The sequence below is a fragment of the Arachis stenosperma genome, chromosome 7 (assembly GCF_014773155.1).
Source record: "Arachis stenosperma cultivar V10309 chromosome 7, arast.V10309.gnm1.PFL2, whole genome shotgun sequence".
NCBI lineage: Eukaryota > Viridiplantae > Streptophyta > Magnoliopsida > Fabales > Fabaceae > Arachis > Arachis stenosperma.
The window spans coordinates 2031981-2052555 of NC_080383.1; the positions used below are offsets into that span (position 1 = coordinate 2031981).

At 37.3% G+C, this 20575-nt stretch overlaps 1 protein-coding gene across 1 annotated transcript; it reads left to right on the forward strand.

Moving 5' to 3' along the window:
• Positions 1–2334: 2334 nt before the first annotated feature.
• Positions 2335–8168, forward strand: LOC130941463 (ABC transporter C family member 3-like). Its single transcript, XM_057869975.1, has 10 exons — positions 2335–4665; positions 4782–4868; positions 5070–5702; positions 5827–5991; positions 6090–6384; positions 6503–6717; positions 6828–7133; positions 7355–7418; positions 7540–7779; positions 7870–8168. The coding sequence occupies exons 1-10, from the start codon at positions 2335–2337 to the stop codon at positions 7992–7994; spliced, it is 4461 nt and encodes a 1486-aa protein (XP_057725958.1). The 3' UTR covers positions 7995–8168.
• The last annotated feature ends 12407 nt before the right edge of the window (positions 8169–20575 follow it).

Consider the following 20575-nt stretch of genomic DNA (forward strand, 5'->3'; position numbering starts at 1 on the left):
CCAAGGTCCCCCGAATTACCCGAGGTATTTTTTGTGGTGGGATCCTCAGTTTGGTTGCTCCCTTCTATTTGTGAGGTGACTACTTGTGAGTCATTGGACATGGTAAGCTCCTACCTTCTTAGCTAGCCTTAAACCAGCCAGTAGTGCCTCGTTTTCAGCTTGGTCATTTGGCTTTGATTTGGCTTCCCTGATTGCTTTTCTATAATTACACCTGCACCACTCCCGGTTTTGTTTGAAGAGTCATCCATGTAGAGTTTCCATTTTGTAGGAGTTCCCGGGGTGTCAGTGTACTCTGTAATGAAGTCGGCCAGATACTATGATTTGATGGCTGTCCGAGCTTCATGTCGAAGATCGAATTCGGATAACTTGATTGCCCACTGTAAGATTCTTCCAGCTAAGTCTGTTTTCTGTAGGATACCTTTTATGGGCTGGTTGGTCCGAACTCTAATAGTGTGAGCTTGAAAATATGGGCGGAATTGTCGAGAAGAGAATATGAGGGCGTAGGCGAACTTTTCTATCTTTTGATAGTTTAGTTCGGCCCCTTGTAGAGCCTTGATGATGAAGTAGACGGATTGTTGCCCATTTTATCTTCCTTAACTAGTGATAAAGCTATTGCCCGACTTTCCACTACGAGGTATAATCTGAGCTTTTCACTTTCCCTTGGTCGGGTAAGAATGGGTGGTTGCCCCAAGAATTTTTGAAATCTCGGAAGGCTTGTTTGCACCCTGTTGTCCTGTTCAAACCTCTCTCCCTTCCTTAATATCCCTTTTTGAGGTGTCCTTTTGCGAGATGATTTAGAGATCCCTCCTCTTGTGAATCCTCCATGAACATGTCTCTCTGGGGTGTGAGGTGGATGTTCAACTCGTTCGTCCTCTTTGGTGTGAGATGTTCGACTTGTCCGACCTCTTTGGTGTGAGGTTGACCTTCGACTTGTCCGACCTCTTTGGTGTGAGGTGGACCTTCAACGCGTCCGACCTTTTTGGTGTGAGGTGGACCTTCAACATGTCCGACCTCTTTGGTGTGAGGTGGACCTCCAACTCGTCCGACCACTTTGGTGTGAGGTGGACCTTCAACTTTGTCCGACCTCTTTGGTGTGAGGTGGACCTTCAACGCGTCCGACCTCTTTTGTTTTTGATTGGGCGAGTTGATGGGATCTTCTCAGTGTTGCATATTTCTCGGTAGATATCCACAACAGACACCCGAAGGGGGTGTAATTGTGGTATTTTCTAGGCTTCTCTCCATGTTGATCTTCTTTTTTCTTGGACTCTTTATCCTTATCCCGAGAGGAGTAGGAATGTTCGGTTTTTGAGATCTCTCCTAGTCGAGAGTTTTCCTCCATGTTGATGTACTTATCTGCCCGTTCCTGTACCTCGTTCCGAGATTTTGGGTGCTTCTTGGATATTGAGTGGCTAAAAGGTCCTTCTCGTAGACCATTGATGAGACCCTTGATAGCTGCTTCTGTTGGCAGACTTTGTATGTCCAGACATATTTTGTTGAATCTTTCCATGTAGTTGCGAAGGCTCTCTCGATCTCCTTGCTTGATCCCTAATAGGCTTGATGCGTGTTTGGCTTTGTCCTTCTGGATGGAGAATAACGGATTGCATCTGAGGCCTCCGTGAGATACATCCTGCTTCTGAAATTGCTAAGATGATAGCTTGGATCTAATATTACGCAGATACGGCAACTCAACGAAGTGTCCGTGCTTCATATAACTGTTTTTCTTTTTTTTTTTTTACTAAAAAAATAATTAAATAAAGAGATATCAAAATTCGAGCTATATATATACAGAAAGTGTCCTTTAACAAAAGCAATGGGTCAAAACTCCAACATTTTTAATCAAAAACGTTAGGTGACAACCAATGCAAAGAAACCCCTTTTTTTCCGATTAAACTAAAGCATGCAAAGAATCTCTTGAGCCTCTTTATACTATGTCACTTTTATTATTACTACTACTATATTATATACAAAGTATATTTAACCAAAAACTATAAGAACCTCCTATAATTATTATACAAATGTTTATTTAATATGTTCTTATAATCAATGTGAAACTTTGACGTATATATAGCTTTATCCATGCATGGGGCAGCACCTTTATCAGTTACCACCCTCCTTTTCTCCTTTAACCCTTTAACTCTCTTTGCTTTCTTTTTCCCTTTTATAATTCACCTTTTCATTTCACACGAGTTTCACATTTCTTACAAGTTAGTACTCCTTTATATACCTCTATAGAGTTTCTCATTTTTCCTCATAATAAGCCTCATTCCTTTTTTGTGTTTGATTGCTTCACACAACTAAGCAATGTGGTTTGTTTCATCTTTATTTTCTTCTCTCATGCACTCTCCCACTTGTTTTCTACTCAAACCCATTTTCCTTCATGCCTTGTCTTCCTTTTTCCATCTTCTATTGTTGGCAATGGTTTTGGTGCCATTGCTTTGTAAGAGAATCATCACAGTAGAATCCAAAGATAAGAAAACTAATAATAATAATAAAGCTTTGTTTCAAAAGACTCTGTTTTGTTCTGTTGGTTTTTCAGCTTTCAACCTTTTCCTCTCTCTCATCAACTACTTCATTTGGTATAGAACTAGTTTGACACAAGAAAAGCTTTTTACCCTTTTGGATTTGGGTCTCAAAACCGTTTCTTGGGGTGTTCTTGCTATTTCCATGCATAATGATCATAGAAGATTTCCCTTACTACTATTCAGAATTTGGTGTGCCTTCTACCTGTTTGTTTCTTGTTCTTCCTTTATAGTGGACATCATTGTTCTTATTCTATACAAAAAACATGTTCATTTACCACCTCAGTGCATAGTTTCTGATGTGGTAGCTACTCTTGTTGGCTTGTTTTTCTGCTATGTTATGTGTTTTGTGAAGAATGATGAGTGTGAAGATATCAGCACCATTGAGGAACCTCTATTGAATGGTGATGATCATGCTTCTTCCATGGAGAAAAAAGAGATTAATAGAGGGGGAGAAACCGTTACGCCTTATTCGAATGCTGGAATTTTCAGCATTCTAACATTCTCTTGGATTGGTTCTCTTATAGCTCTTGGTAATAAGAAAATCTTAGACCTTGAGGATGTTCCACAACTAGATTCCGGAGATACTGTCCTTGAAGCTTTTCCAGCTTTCAAGGAAAAGGTTGAAGCAGATTGTGGTGGAACAAACCACATAACCACTCTTAAGCTTGTGAAATTGTTAGTAGTTTCAGCATGGAAAGAGATTCTGTTCACTGCATTTCTTGCATTGTTGAACACTTTGGCTTCTTATGTTGGTCCTTATCTTATTGATGCTTTTGTTCAGTTTCTTGATGGAAAACAACTCTATGAAAATCAGGGCTATGTTTTGGTTTCTGCATTTTTTGTAGCAAAGATTGTTGAATGTCTTTCACAAAGGCATTGGTTCTTTAAGTTGCAGCAAATCGGAATCCGAATCAGAGCACTGCTTTTGACAATGATCTATAACAAATCATTGACCCTTTCTTGTCAATCAAAAAAGGGACATACTTCAGGGGAGACAATCAACTTGATGACGGTTGATGCTGAAAGAATCGGTGTTTTCAGTTGGTACATGCATGATTTATGGCTAGTAGTATTGCAAGTTTCATTAGCATTGTTGATTTTGTATAAGAATCTTGGCATTGCTTCAATTGCTGCTTTTTTTGCAACAGTTTTTGTAATGTTGGCAAATATCCCTTTAGGATCATTGCAAGAGAAGTTCCAAACAAAGCTGATGGAATCAAAAGATACAAGAATGAAAGCAACATCAGAGGTTCTTAGGAACATGAGGATCCTCAAATTACAAGGATGGGAAATGAAGTTTCTATCTAAGATAATTCAACTCAGAAAAACTGAACAAATGTGGCTAAAAAAATTTGTTTACACTTCAGCCATGACCACATTTGTGTTTTGGGGTGCTCCAACATTTGTTTCTGTTGTTACTTTTGGCACCTGCATGCTTGTAGGGATTCCACTTGAATCAGGGAAAATCTTATCAGCACTTGCTACATTCAGAATTCTTCAAGAGCCTATATACAATCTTCCAGAAACAATTTCAATGATTGCACAAACTAAGGTTTCTCTTGATAGGATTTCGTCATTCCTTCGCCTCGAAGACTTGCAATTCAATGTTGTAGAGAAGCTTCCAGTAGGTACTTCTGATAAAGCTATTGAAGTAACTAACGGAAACTTCTCTTGGGATTTATCTTCTTCAGTTACAACATTGAAGAACATAAATCTAAGTGTTTTTCATGGCATGAAAGTTGCTGTTTGTGGCACTGTTGGATCAGGAAAATCTACATTACTCTCTTGTATATTAGGAGAAGTACCAAAGGTTTCTGGCACTCTAAAAGTGTGTGGTAAGAAAGCATATGTTTCTCAATCACCATGGATACAAAGTGGGAAAATTGAAGATAATATATTGTTTGGTAAGAAGATGGATAGGGAAAAGTATGATAAGGTTCTTGAAGCTTGTTCCTTGAAGAAGGATCTTGAGACTTTGTCATTTGGGGACCAAACAATTATAGGTGAACGTGGGATAAATTTGAGTGGTGGACAAAAACAAAGGATTCAAATAGCACGTGCTTTATATCAAGATTCTGATATATATCTATTTGATGATCCTTTTAGTGCTGTTGATGCTCATACAGGTTCTCATCTCTTTAAGGTAACTCTTTTTCTGTTATTTATCGTGTGCACTATGATCTGGTCTCTTATGCATAATATAAAAATATGAATAACTTTTTCAACTAATCTTTTTCTAATTTATTTGTGGATTGACAGGAATGTTTGTTAGGCCATTTGAGTTCAAAGACAGTAGTTTATGTTACTCATCAAGTAGAGTTCTTACCTGCTGCTGATCTTATATTGGTGAGTATATGTTCTTATAATCTTATGAGATTAATTTCTAGGAACTTAATATTGTATGACAATTTTTATGCTGCTAGTTAATTGAATAGTAGGAAAGTGAAAAAGCATGGTTGGAAATTGATTCTGGAATTTTATTGCCATTTATTCAAAAAGTGGTTTTTATTAGTTACTACCCTTGATGTTGTTATGCCTTGTTGTTAGGTCATGAAAAATGGAAAAATTACTCAATGTGGAAAGTATATTGAATTGCTTAATAATGGAGCTGATTTTATGGAACTTGTTGGTGCACATAAAAAAGCTTTGTCCACACTTGATTCAACAAGTACCTTTGAACAAGATATTAGTGTCTCTAATGCGCATGTTGTGGAACAAAAAGAGGCAAGAAAAGATGATCAAATTGGTAATAAAATAGACATCAATGATCATAGTGAGCCAAAAGGCCAGCTAGTTCAAGAAGAAGAAAGAGAGAAAGGTAAAGTTGGGTTTTTGATATATTGGAAATACATCACCACAGCATATAGAGGGATTCTTGTTCCATTCATATTGTTGGCTCAGATTCTGTTCCAAACTCTCCAAATTGGAAGCAACTATTGGATGACTTGGGCTACACCAATCTCACAAGAGGATCCATCACCTGTTGAAGGATCAATTCTTATAATTGTTTATGTTGCTTTGGCTATTGGAAGTTCTTTCTGCATTCTTGCTAGAGCTATGCTTCTTGTTACTGCCGGTTACACAACTGCTACACTGTTATTCAATAAGATGCACTTCTGCATTTTCCGCGCACCAATGTCATTCTTTGATTCTACTCCAGGTGGTAGAATTCTCAATAGAGTATGTGATGTTCCATTCTTTTGACCCTTTATCTTTTTCTCTTCCTTCCATGGTTAATTTTTGAGGTATAATTTGTGTATCTTATATCTCATTATAACATTTCATACAACATTTATTAATGCAGGCTTCTACTGACCAAAGTGCTGTTGATACTGACATTCCAAATCAAAGTAGTTCAGTTGCCTTCACTCTCATACAGCTTCTTGGAATCATAGCACTGATGTCTCAAGTTGCATGGCAAGTTATCTTTGTATTCATACCTGTCATTGCAGCCAGCATATGGTACCAGGTAATAACATTATTTTGCAGAAAAACTTGATTTTACAATGTGATATTATGGATGATCTTGAACTAACATATGTAGTGCTGAACTTAAATTTTCTGCAGCAATATTACTTACCAGCAGCGCGAGAACTATCGCGCTTAGTTGGAGTATGCAAAGCGCCAGTGATTCAACACTTTGCTGAAACAATCTCTGGTGCATCAACAATTAGAAGCTTTGATCAGCAGTCTAGATTTCAGGAAACAAATATGAAACTTTCGGATGGATATTCTCGGCCGAAATTCAATGTTACAGGTGCTATGGAATGGTTGTGCTTTCGCTTAGATATGTTGTCTTCAATCACATTTGCAGTTTCCTTGATATTCTTGGTATCTATTCCAAAAGGAGTCATAAATCCAAGTATGTAACAACATAACTATGATATTTTGCAAACAATTTAAAGGTTACTCTGCATATTAATGGAGAACTTTAACTTCTATGTATCCTTTTTCACTTGTATCTAATTTTGTGATTGAAGGCATTGCTGGTTTAGCTGTTACCTATGGACTAAATTTAAACATGGTGCAAGCTTGGGTTGTATGGAATCTTTGCCGCTTAGAGAACAAAATCATATCGGTCGAAAGGATTATGCAGTATACTTGTGTTCCTAGTGAGCCTCCCCTTGTTGTAGAAGAAAATAGACCAGATTCTTCTTGGCCATTATATGGTGAGGTTGATATACAAAACTTGCAGGTATTTTAAGAAACTGTTTTGTTTCTTGCGATAAAAGTTATTGTTACTTCTCTTAGAAATTAGCTTCTAAAACATTATAAGTTGTGCCATATTTGAAATGATTCATGAAGGTTCGTTATGCTTCACACCTTCCACTTGTGTTGCGCGGAATCTCATGCACATTTTATGGAGGACTGAAAACTGGGATTGTTGGAAGAACAGGAAGTGGTAAATCAACTCTCATACAAACTCTATTCCGAATCGTTGAACCAGCTGCTGGGAGAGTTATGATTGATGGCATCAACATATCATCAGTAGGACTTCATGATTTGAGGTCTAGACTTGGCATTATTCCTCAAGATCCAACCATGTTTGAAGGGACAGTTAGAAACAATCTGGACCCTCTTGAAGAGTACACTGATGAACAAATTTGGGAGGTTGGTTTAGTTTGTTAAACACTTAAAGTTTGTTATTAAATTATTAATTATCCTCTTAATCTATAAAAGTGTTAAAATTATTCTATTGTCTTCTCTTTTCATTAAAGATAAGTTAGTTTTACTACAAGTCTACAAGTTTCTTAATAATTGTACATTCAACCAAAGTGACAGATAAAAAGAATAGTCATTACATTCTCACATTTACATTCTTTTATGTATAGGCCTTAGATAAGTGTCAACTTGGAGATGAAGTTAGAAAGAAAGAAGGAAAGTTGGACTCTCCAGGTTTGTGTTCTATTTCTCTACAACATGGTGATTTAAATTTACCTAACTTTCACAGTTTAGGTGATCTCTTGAGCTTGATTACATCTATATAGTACTTTAATCCTTTATTGTTAATGTGCAGTTAGCGAGAATGGCGAAAATTGGAGCATGGGACAGAGGCAATTGGTGTGCCTAGGTAGGGTGCTGCTAAAGAAGAGCAAGATATTGGTTCTTGATGAAGCAACTGCATCAGTTGATACTGCTACAGACAATTTGATTCAACAAACTCTTAAGCTGCATTTTGCTGACTCTACAATCATAACCATTGCGCATAGAATCACTTCTGTTCTAGACAGCAATATGGTCTTGCTTCTTCATCAAGGCAAGAACTATAAAGTGCCTATTATTCCTAATTAAACTCTTTTTTTATCTGCTATTTTCTGATTTTTCATTGTCTATTTATATGATGCAGGAGTTATTGAAGAGTATGAGTCACCTTCAAAATTGCTAGAGGATAGGTGTTCTTCTTTTTCCCAACTTGTGGCAGAATATTCCGCTAGGTCCAAGTCAAGTTTTGATAAATCTGTTGTTCAATGAAGATTCTTTTGAGAAATCTGTTAAATCAGTTAATGTAATTTATTTCATAACTTGCACTCAGTTCATGTTAGATGCAATGAAGCTCTGATGGGCCTATAATGGGTCATATATTGGGCTGTCTCTTTCTTGGCCCATATCTAATCTACCCAACACACATAAATGCAAATTTCTGAAAAATGCAACTCTAAAAAGTTTAATTTGAAAATTTAGAGTGAGATACTTAAGAGAAAAAGAAAGAAAGTTTTTTAAAAGGTGATGAGTTTGAAAAATTCTAATTTAAATTGATGATGATCAAACATTATTAACAGAAAAATTATTAATCTAATTTTGATCTATATATGTTAATTAAATTAATTTTGCTGTGCAGGGTTTATTTGGGCCGAAAAATAAAAAAAAATCTGATGCAAGCCCAATTACATTCACCTTTGGTTTGATGTTAGAATGTATGATGAGTATGGCCGAATTATTTATTGTGCTACTTGGGCCAAACTAATCCATTGTTATCACAAGCCCAAGTTGAACATGCTTTGTTATATACCCTCATGCATAAGCCAAAAAATAACTCATCAGGAAAGCAAATGTTATCAATTGCCATATGAATGATGGATGAAATAAATGAGCCAGTTTTTATTAAACTTCAACATTAAGCCCATATCAAACCAAAGATCCAATGCTTGGTCCGAAACATAATGGAAGAAAGCAAATTGGCTCCATGCTTTCCAACGGATTTCATTTCTCATTGAGGAATGGATTTCAAAATTTAATTTTTGCAAGCATTGGAAATATAAATAAGAGAGAGAGTATGAGTGACATGATTGATTTTATCAATGTAACACGCTACTCAAGCAAGGGAAGTAAAAGCAACCCATTTAATTTGTTTCATTTCAATTAATTGCTTTTATTCTTCATTCTCTCTCATCTTTTCTTCTTCCTCTTCGGTCATTGTCTAGGAAGCAATGGAAGCTATGCTCAGCTACCAAAAGAAAGAAGAAGTTGCATGCATCAAGACCATCAAGGTAATGATGGCAAGAAAACATAACAAAAGAAAAGTATGTTGTGCCTGAGATTATCACCAAATATGGTTAGATTTGGTGAGGTAATCTTGAGTCTTCATGCTCAAAAAAAGAAGAAGAAGATTCGGCCAGCAAGGTGAGATTCTTGGAGGCATTGCTTGTCTCTGATTCTGCTCAACCACCACAAGAAGTAGATAGAGTGGCGAAGTGATGGAAGAGGCAGAGATTGGAGCAGATGAAGCCATCATCATCATGAAGCATCAAGGGCCAAAAATCCATCTTGGAGAGCAAGCCAAGGATGGAGCGCTCGGATTGATGAAGAGTGACGACCAAGGAAGAACTAGAGGTAATTGCATGTTGGGTTACGCATGAGCTACCTCTTCTCTCTCTGTGGCCGAACCGGTTTATTTTGAAGGAAAAGAAGCTAAGCTTGGTTTTATGTTTCAACTGTGAAGGCTTCACTTCTCTATAAAAGGGGTGAACAGTCACAGTTTGATTCAAGGAAAAGAAAGTGAGAGTGCAAGGCACAGAAGTCTCATAGCTACCTAAGCTTACAGATTTTCTTCTCCTTCAATATTTTCTGTTTTGTAATTTTTTGTTTAATTTTGTCATATCTTGAGTCTCATGGAAAAAGGCAAACAGTGAGGTTTGTATGAAAAAGTCATAGAGCGGAAAAAGGCAGAGAGTGCAAAATTAAAAGAAAAAGCCATAGATGTCCTTAGAGTTCCTTTGTTCATCTATGTTGTGTTTCATGATTCTGTGGGAATCCCCTTGTAAGTTGTGTTAGCACTTTACAGTTTGTAATCAAGTTGATTATAGTGAAATTCCATCATTGTTGTGATGGAGACTGGATGTAGGCTGCACTGCACTTAGCAACTGAACCAGGATATATCTGGGTGTAATCTTTCTTCTCTCCTACTTCATTTCTGTTTCTATTGTTCAGGAGCAAAATCCAAAAATGTCTCGTGCCAAGTGACGAGACAAAATGAAAATGTCTCGTGACTAGGGACGAGCTAAAAACAGAAAAGTCTCCTCTAAGTCCAGCAAGTGTTAGCAAGCAAAAAGGGGGCTAAGATTCAACCCCCCTTCTCTTAGCCACTGAAACCATCAATTGGTATCAGAGCCTGGTTTCAAAGAGATCAAGCTTTGCAGCTTGGAGAAAAGATCCTCATGGCAGAAAGCAGTGGCTCGAATCTAGTATCATACAATCTCACAGAAGGGCAATCAAGCAACATGCCGCCTTTTTTCAATGGGAAAAACTATACCTATTGGAAGGAGAGAATAAAGATCTTTGTACAAGCAGTAGACTACAGGCTTTGGAAGATCATCCTAGAAGAACCACAGTTTCCTACTAACACAAGTGCTGAAAGAGTAGTCACTCTTATACCAGAAGCAAGCTGGACCGAAGAAGATAGGAAGAAAGTGGAGCTAAATGCCAAGGCCATAAATCTACTCAACTGTGCTATCAGCTTCGAGGAGTACCGACGGGTATCACGATGCACAACGGCAAAGAAAATCTGGGATAAATTACAAATCACTCATGAAGGAACCACCATTGTTAAGAAGACTCGGATAGACATGTTAAACAGGGAATATGAAATGTTTACAATGAAAGAAGGAGAATCTATTGATGAACTATTCGAACGGTTCAATACCATCACTGTTGGCTTGGATGCTATGGGAGTAAGACATTCCGATTCTGTGCTTGTGAAAAGAGTGCTGAGATGTCTCACTAAAGAGTGGAAAACAAAAAGCTTTGATTATTTCTGAGAGCAGTAATCTTGATTCCATGACCCTTGATGATTTGAGAGGAAACCTTCTTACTTTTGAAAACGCTTATTTAAAAAAGGAGTCAAAAAAGAAAGGAATTGCATTTTCTTCTGTTACTAACCCTCTGGATGATGAATCCAGTGATAACTCATCTGAAAATGAATTTGTGTTGTTTGCCAAAAAATTCAAGAAAATGATGAAGTTCAAAGGCAAAGGCGGTAGCTCAAGGAAAATGAAGAAAGACCTTAGCAGAGTGACTTGTTTCAATTGCAAGGAAATGGGACATTACAAATCTGATTGTCCCAAGTTAAAAAGGGAGGAGAAGAAAAAAGGAGGAAAGAAGAAGGGTCTGATGGCATCATGGGAAGACTTAGAAAATGACTCGGACAGTGATGAAGAATCTGAGACTAAGTCATAGCCTTGTCTCATGGCAAATCATGTAGATCAGGTATTTTTTCAAAACCCTGACACTGAAGACCTTCATCTTATGATAGACCACCTTTCTGAAAAAATAAGATGTTTTCTGACTGATAATCAAGATCTTGAACAACAAATTTTCATTCTTAAAGGTGAAAATGATTTTCTCAAAGAAAAGCTAAGGGAGGCCGAAACTGCCTGTGATCTTGTGGAAGAAAATAAGCAGTTGAAAGCCCAACTTAGAAGTTGTGAAAGTGATCACTCGATATTTGCATATGTAAACTGTTTTAAGGAAAATGAAGAGTTGCTGAAAAGGGTCAAAAGTCTTGAAAATGACTTAGCCAAATTTACTCAAAGTTCTGAAAATCTGAATCAAATATTTTGGCTAGTCAAAAACCACTCTTTGATAAAGCTGGTTTGGAGTTTTATAAATCTGATAGGAAACCTTCTTTTAAAGATAAAGCTTCTTCATCTAATGACACAAGGTTTCAAGACCCCACCTACTTTAACAAAACAGCAAGTTGATTATAGTAAAATTCCATCATTGTTGTGATGGAGACTAGATGTAGGCTGCACTGCACTTAGCAGCTGAACCAGGATATATCTGGGTGTAATCTTCCTTCTCTCCTACTTCATTTCTATTTCTACTGTTCAGGAGCAAAATCCAAAAATGTCTCGTGCCAAGTGACGAGACAAAATGAAAATGTCTCTTGGCTAGGGACGAGCTAAAAACAGAAAAGTCTCCTCTAAGTCCAGCAAGTGTTAGCAAGTAAAAATGGGGCTAAGATTCAACCCCCCTTTTCTTAGCCACTGAAACCATCAAAGGGTTTTGTCCTAAGTACACATTTAAAGTTATCAATTAATTTTTTTTATAAAAGATATACAAAGTTTAAGTTTACAATATATTTGTTATATATTTATTAAATTAAGAAATTAAAAATTTATATTAATGATAATCATAATATATGCCATTATTTATAAAATTAAATAAGAAATTTAGTTGGAGTTGAAGTCTTATATGCATTCTTTAACTTTTTTAATTTTTCTTAATACGATAATATTATATTATATTAAAAAAAGTTAATTATTAAATTAATCATTATGTATTTGTATATATTTATTTATGTAATTTAATATATTTTTATTTGTATTCTTATTTCAATATATATTTTATACCAATAATAAATTTTTTATTTACAAATAATATGATTGTTCTTAGTAAATGCTTTTAAGTTTGAATTTTTGGCATGGGAAAAGTTAATTTCAAAAGAGTCATATTGCATATAAAATATCCAACTATGAACAAAATCGTCAATAGTAATAACAAAAGATTGAAGATTTCATTATAGTATATAATGTTACAGCATGGATAGATAAGGATGAATGCTCATTTAAGGGTGGATCTGATTTCTTATGTAAGGAGCAAATTCACATGAAAAAGTACAATTAATAAAGTTTGAATAGTTGAATTTATTTGCCTATAAAAGCATGAACGAGGCAAATGAATTGGACACAGTTACAAATACTTCCCTTTCTCTATCTCTTTACAACAAATATTATTCTTTTATGTTGCAATCAAATACTCTTCTCTTTATATTTCTCCTACAATTCTTTCTCTTCTTTTATTTTATAAGTATTTTAAATTCTATTTTCTATTACTCTTTACATATAATATTAATAGCAATATTAATCATCTTTATTATATTGAGATTGTAACAATAAACAAATGCGATTCTCTCTCTCTTTATTTTTAATACTTCTTTCTATCTTTGTATATATATACACAATACAACATATAATTTTATTATATATATATAAATTATTATTGAGCTAATTATTTTATACTAGAGTCTTCTATTTATACAACTTTATTATATATATATCTTTTATTTTACAACACGTTATCAGCACGAGTCTCTGATCAAATCTTTAGGAAGACTCAGGTAATATTTTCATTATGTCAAAACTCTCTCATCTTGAATTCAATGCTCTTGATATATCTGGAAATAATTATTTATCATGGATATTAGATGCTGAAATCCATCTTGATTCAATGGATCTTGGAGATACCATTAAGGTTGAAAATAATGCATCCCAGAAGGATAAAGCTAAAGCCATGATTTTTCTCCGTCGTCATCTTGACGAAGGATTGAAAAATGAATATCTCACATTAAAAGATCCTGCAGATCTTTGGAAAGACCTTGAAGAAAGGTACAATCATCAGAAAACGGTGATACTTCCTCAAGCCCGGTATGAATGGACGCATTTGCGTTTACAAGATTTTAAATCTATAAATGAATATAATTCTGTAATGTTTCGAATCACCTCACGAATGAAATTGTGTGGGGAAAAAATAACTGATCATGATATGTTGGAGAAAACTTTCTCAACCTTCCATGCCTCGAATGTGCTCCTGCAGCAGCAGTATCGAGAAAAAGGGTTTAAAAAATATTCTGAGTTAATTTCTTGCCTTCTTGTTGCTGAACGCAACAATGAGTTGTTATTGAAGAATCATGAAGCGCGCCCAGCTGGCGCCGCCCCATTTCCTGAAGTAAATGTGGCAAATCATTACTCCAGAAGAGGTAAATGGCAAGCTTTTAATAACAAGAAAAATTATGGAAGGAAAAAGAATTATGTTCAAAAGAGAGGATCTCACCAGAAGTGGGATAAAGAAAAGAATATCGGGCAGAATAAATCAACAGAGGAGAAGTGTTTCCGTTGTGGTGGAAAGGGCCATTGGTCTCGTACCTTTCGTACCCCAAGGCACCTAGTCGATCTTTATCAGGCATCTTTGAAAAAGAACGACAAAGGAAAGGAAACAAATTTTGTTTCAAATGATGCTGAGAACTCCACCACTCATTATGATGTATCTGATTTCTTTGAGGATCCCGAAGGAAATATTGGTCATTTGATCAATGATGGAATAGTTTAATATGTGAGATTGTGAAGTATTTATGTAAATAAATAATGTAAAGAACTTATTGTTAAGTTTTATTTTCTATGTATTTAAGTGATGTACATAAATAATAAAATTTTAATGTTTATGAATTTTGAAATTATTAAATGTGTCAAATTTTAAAATAAAATTTTAGTATATGACATTATTTTATGTATAGTGTTCCTTAGAGAAATAATTCTGATCAAGCATTCAATTTAACTGTGCATACTACTCATTTTATTATTATTTGTTTTTGAAGAAAATGGCAAGGATATGTAATGAAGATGTATGCCTTGCGGATAGTGCAAGTTCGCACACTATTCTCAAAAGTGATATACATTTTACCCATCTTGTGCCAAAAGAAGAATATGTTAATACTATTATTGGCTCAGGCAATGTGATTGAAGGCTCCGGAAGAGCTATAATTTTGTTTCCTGGAGGAACAAAATTTATAATAAATAATGCACTATTATCTACCAAGTCTCTGAGGAACTTGTTGAGTTTCAAAGATATTCGCCGAAATGGATATCATGTTGAAACTATGAATGAGGGAAATCATGAGTATTTATATATCACAACTCATGATTCAAATAAGAAAGTTATATTAGAAAAATTACCCTCACTTTCATCTGGGTTGTATTATACCAAGATTAGTGCAATTGAATCACATGCCACTGTAAACCAGAAGTTTACTAGCCCAAATGAATTCATAACTTGGCACGACCGATTGGGTCATCCGGGAACAACCATGATGAGGAGAATCATTGAAAACTCTCATGGACATTCACTAAAGAACCAGAAGATTCTTAAAACTAGTGAATTTTGTTGTGCTGCATGTTCTCAGGGAAAGTTAATTTTAAAGCCATCACCAGTAAAGATTGGATTTGAGTCCCCTGAATTCCTAGAAAGGATTCAAGGTAATATATGTGGACCTATTCATCCACCATGTGGATCTTTTAGATATTTTATGGTCCTGATAGACGCATCTTCGAGATGGTCACATGTGTGCTTATTATCTTCTCGCAACCTGGCGTTTGCGAGATTACTGGCTCAAATTATTCGATTAAAAGCACAATTTCCTGAAAATCCAATTAAAGCAATTCGTCTTGATAATGCTGGTGAATTTACTTCCCAAGCTTTTGATGCTTATTGTATGGCTAATGGAATAAGTATTGAACATCCAGTAGCTTATGTTCACACACAAAATGGGTTAGCAGAATCACTTATTAAGCGCCTCCAATTAATTGCTAGACCCTTGCTTATGAGAACAAATCTCCCAACCTCGGTTTGGGGGCATGCTATTTTACATGCCGCGGCACTTATTCGTTTGAGGCCAACGAGTTATCATCAATTCTCTCCTATATAGTTAGCTTTTGGCCAGCAGCCAAATGTTTCCCATTTAAGAATATTTGGGTGTGCGATATATGTTCCCATTGCACCACCTAAGCGCACCAAAATGGGACCCCAAAGAAAATTGGGAATATATGTTGGATATGATTCTCCCTCTATAGTGAGGTATCTTGAGATACAAACTGGAGATGTATTTAAAGCCAGGTTTGCGGATTGTCATTTTGATGAATCAAAATTTCCAACATTAGGGGGAGAGAATAAGCTTCCTGAAAAGGAACTTAATTGGAATGCATCATCGTTGATGCATTTAGATCCTCGATCAGGGCAATGTGAACTAGAAGTTCAAAAGATTATACATTTGCAAAGAATAGCAAATGAATTGCCTGATGCATTTTCCGATACAAAGAGGATAACCAAATCTTATATACCAGCGGAAAATGCCTCAATTCGAATTGACGTCTGGTGCACGAAATTGTGAACAATACTTTTTCACAACTCTCATAATCCCCGGTAATGGCTCCACAAACGTGGTAGCTCAATACCATGGCATTACACAACTTCGCACAACTAACCAGCAAGTGCACTGGGTCGTCCAAGTAATACCTTACGTGAGTAAGGGTCGATCCCACGGAGATTGTTAGTATTGAAGCAAGCTATGGTCATCTTGTAAATCTTAGTCAGGCAAACTCAAATGTATATGATGATGAACGAAAATAGCATAAAAGATAAAGATAGTGATACTTATGTAATTCATTGGTAGGAACTTCAGATAAGCGCATGAAGATGCCTTCCCTTCCGTCTCTCTGCTTTCCTACTGCCTTCATCCAATCCTTCTTACTCCTTTCCATGGCAAGCTCATGTAGGGTTTCACTGTTGTCAGCAGCTACCTCCCATCCTCTCAGTGAAAATACGTCCCTGATGCTCTGTCACAGCATAGGCTAATCATCTGTCGGTTCTCGGTCAGGCCGGAATAATATCCATCGATACTTTTGCGTCTGTCACTAACGCCCTAGCCTGCTAGGAGTTTGAAGCACGTCACAGTCATTCAATCATTGAATCCTACTCAGAATACCACAGACAAGGTTAGACCTTCCGGATTCTCTTGAATGCCGCCATCAGTTCTTGCCTATACCACGAAGACTCTGATCTCACGGAATGGTTGGCTCGTTTGTCAGGCGAGCACTCGGTTGTCAGGCGATCAACCATGCATCGTGCAATCAGGAATCCAAGAGATATTCACTAAGCCTCAGATGCTTGTAGAACAAGAGTGGTTGTCAGTCACCTTGTTCATGAGTGAGAATGGTGATGGGCGTCAATCATCACCTTCATCATGTTGAAGAACAAGTGATATCTTGGACAAAGAACAAGCGGAATTGAATAGAAGAACAATAGTAATTGCATTAATACTCGAGGTACAGCAGAGCTCCACACCTTAATCTATGGTGTGTAGAAACTCCACCGTTGAAAATACATAAGAACAAGGTCTAGGCATGGCCGTGAGGCCAGCCTCCCAAAGTGATCAAAAGATCTAAAAGAAAAAGGTTCCAAGGATCCGATCCCCGTTAATACAATAGTAAAAGGTCCTACTTATAGAAAACTAGTAGCCTAAGGTGTACAGAAATGAGTAAATGACATAAAAATCCACTTCCGGGCCCACTTGGTGTGTGCTTGGGCTGAGCAATGAAGCATTTTTCGTGTAGAGACTCTTCTTGGAGTTAAACGCCAGCTTTGGTGCCAGTTTGGGCGTTTAACTCCCATTTGGGTGCCAGTTCCAGCGTTTAACGCTGGGATTTCTTGAGGTGACTTTGAACGCCAGTTTGGGCCATCAAATCTTGGGCAAAGTATGGACTATTATATATTGCTGGAAAGCCCAGGATGTCTACTTTCCAACGCCGTTGAGAGCGCGCTAATTGGGCTTCTGTAGCTCCAGAAAATCCACTTCGAGTGCAGGGAGGTCAGAATCCAACAGCATCTGCAGTCCTTTTGAGTCTCTGGATCAGATTTTTGCTCAGGTCCCTCAATTTCAGCCAGAAAATACCTGAAATCACAAAAAAACACACAAACTCATATTAAAGTCCAGAAAAGTGAATTTTAACTAAAAACTAATAAAAATATACTAAAAACTAACTAAAAGATACTAAGAACATACTAAAAACAGTGCCAAAAAGTGTACAAATTATCCGCTCATCACAACACCAAACTTAAATTGTTGCTTGTCCCCAAGCAACTGAAAATCAAATAAGATAAAAAGAAGAGAATATGCAATGAACTCCAAAAACATCTGTGAAGATCAGTATTAATCAGATGAGCGGGGCTTTTAGCTTTTTGCCTCTGAATAGTTTTGGCATCTCACTCTATCCTTTGGAATTCAGAATGATTGGCTTCTTTAGGAACTCAGAATCCAGATAGTGTTATTGATTCTCCTAGTTAAGTATGATGATTCTTGAACACAGCTACTTATTGAGTCTTGGCCGTGGCCCAAAGCACTCTGTCTTCCAGTATTACCACCGGATACATACATGCCACAGACACATAATTGGGTGAACCTTTTCAGATTGTGACTTAGCTTTGCTAAAGTCCCCAATTAGAGGTGTCCAGGGTTCTTAAACACACTCTTATTGCCTTGGATCACAACTTTACTTCTTTCTTTTTCTTTCTTCTTTTCTTTCTCTTTTTTTTTTCGTTTTCGGTTTTTTTTTTTTCGTTTGCTTCCTTCTTTTTTTTTTGTATTCACTGCTTTTTCTTGCTTCAAGAATCATTTTTAATGATTTTTCAGATCCTCAGTAACATGTCTCCTTTTCCATCATTCTTTCAGGAGCCAACATTCATGAACCACAAATTCAAAAGACATATGCACTGTTTAAGCATACATTCAGGGAACAAAAGTAATGCCACCACATCAAACTAATTAAACTGTTATAAAATTCAAAATTCATGCAATTCTTTTTCCTTTTCAATTTAAGCACGATTTATTTAAGAAAGGTGATGGATTCATAGGACATTCATAACTTTAAGGCATAGACACTAAGACACTAATAATCATAAGACACAAACATGGATAAACACAGGCATAAAAATCGAAAAACAGAAGAACAAATAACAAGGAAATCAAAGAACGGGTCCACCTTAATGATAGCGGCTCTTTCTTGCTCTTGAAGATCCTATGGAGTGCTTAAGCTCCTCAATGTCTCTTCCTTGTCTTTGTTGCTCCTCCTTCATGATTCTTTGGTCTTCTCTAATTTCATGAAGGATAATGGAGTGTTCTTGATGCTCCACCCTTAGTTGTCCCATGTTGGAACTCAATTCTCCTAGGGAGGTGTTTAGTTGCTCCCAATAATTTTGTGGAGGAAAGTGCATCCCTTGAGGTATCTCAGGGATCTCTTGATGAGAGGGGTCTCTTGTGTACTCCATCCTTTTCTTGGTGATGGGCTTGTCCTCATCAATGGGGGTATCTCCCTCTATGTCAACTCCAACTGAATAACAGAGGTGACAAATGAGGTGAGGAAAGGCTAACCTTGCTAAGGTAGAGGACTTATCCACCACCTTGTAGAGTTCTTGGGCTATGACCTCATGAACTTCCACTTCTTCTCCAATCATGATGCTATGGATCATGATAGCCCGGTCTATGGTAACTTCGGACCGGTTGCTAGTGGGGATGATTGAGCGTTGTATGAACTCTAACCATCCTCTAGCCACGGGTTTGAGGTCATGCCTTCTCAATTGAACCGGCTTTCCTCTTGAATCTTGCTTCCATTGTGCGCCCTCTTCACATATGACTGTGAGGACTTGGTCCAACCTTTGATCAAAGTTGACCCTTCTTGTGTAAGGATGCTCATCTCCTTGCATCATAGGCAAGTTGAACGCCACCCTCACACTCTCCGGACTAAAATCCAAGTATTTCCCCCGAACCATAGTGAGATAATTCTTTGGATTCGGGTTCACACTTTGGTCATGGTTCTTGGTGATCCATGCATTGGCATAGAACTCTTGAACCATCAAGATTCCGACTTGTTGAATGGGGTTGGTAAGAATTTCCCAACCTCTTCTTCGGATCTCATGGCGGATCTCCGAATATTCACCCTTTTTGAGTGAAAAGGGGACTTCGGGGATCACCTTCTTCAAGGCCACAACTTCATAGAAGTGGACTTGATGCACCCTTGAGAGGAATCTATCCATCTCCCATGACTCGGAGGTGGAAGCTTTTGCCTTCCCTTTCCTCTTTTTAGAGGTTTCTCCGGCCTTGGATGCCATAAATGGTTATGGAAAAACAAAAAGCAACGCTTTTACCACACCAAACTTAAAATGTTTGCTCGTCCTCGAGCAAAAGAAGAAAGAAGAGAGTAATGGTGGTGTGTTCGGCCAAAGAGGGGGAGAAGTGGTGTTTAGGTTGTGTGAAAATGAAGGGTTGAAGAAGGGTATATATAGGAGAGGGGGGTAATGGGTTCGGCCATTATGGGTGGGTTTGGGAGGGAAAGTGGTTTGAATTTGAAGGGTTAGGTTGGTGGGGATTTATGAAGGATGGATGTGAGTGGTGAAGAGAAAGATGGGAGTTGATAGGTGAAGGGTTTTTGGGGAAGAGGTGTTGAGGTGATTGGTGAATGGGGGAAGAAGAGAGAGAGTGGTGGTGGGGTCTTGTGGGGTCCACAGATCCTGTGGTGTCAAGGAAAAGTCATCCCTGCACCAAATGGCATCAAAATTCACGTTTTGAGCCATTTCTGGCGTTAAACGCCGGGCTGGTGCCCATTCCTGGCGTTTAACGCCAGGTTCTAGCCCTTTTCTGGCGTTTAACGCCAGTCTGGTGCCCCTTTCTGGCGTTAAACGCCCAGAATGGTGCCACACTGGGCGTTAAACGCCCAACTGCTAGGCTTACTGGCGTTTAAACGCCAGCAGCATCTTCCTCCAGGGTGTGCTGTTTTTCTTCCTGTTTTTCATTCTGTTTTTGCTTTTTTCATTGTTTTTGTGACTTCTTATGATCATCAACCTACAAAAAAGATAAAATAACAAAAGAAAATAGTTAACTATAAAACATTGGGTTGCCTCCCAACAAGCGCTTCTTTAATGTCAGTAGCTTGACAGAGGACTCTCATGGAGCC

Excerpts from the sequence above, each read along its gene's own strand:
- LOC130941463 (XM_057869975.1), top strand. The coding sequence starts at position 2,335 with ATGCACTCTCCCACTTGTTTTCTACTCAAACCCATTTTCCTTCATGCC. Across the intron at positions 5,992-6,089 it reads CAGCCAGCATATGGTACCAG|CAATATTACTTACCAGCAGC; the intron begins GTAATAACATTA and ends AATTTTCTGCAG. Across the intron at positions 6,385-6,502 it reads AAAAGGAGTCATAAATCCAA|GCATTGCTGGTTTAGCTGTT; the intron begins GTATGTAACAAC and ends TTGTGATTGAAG.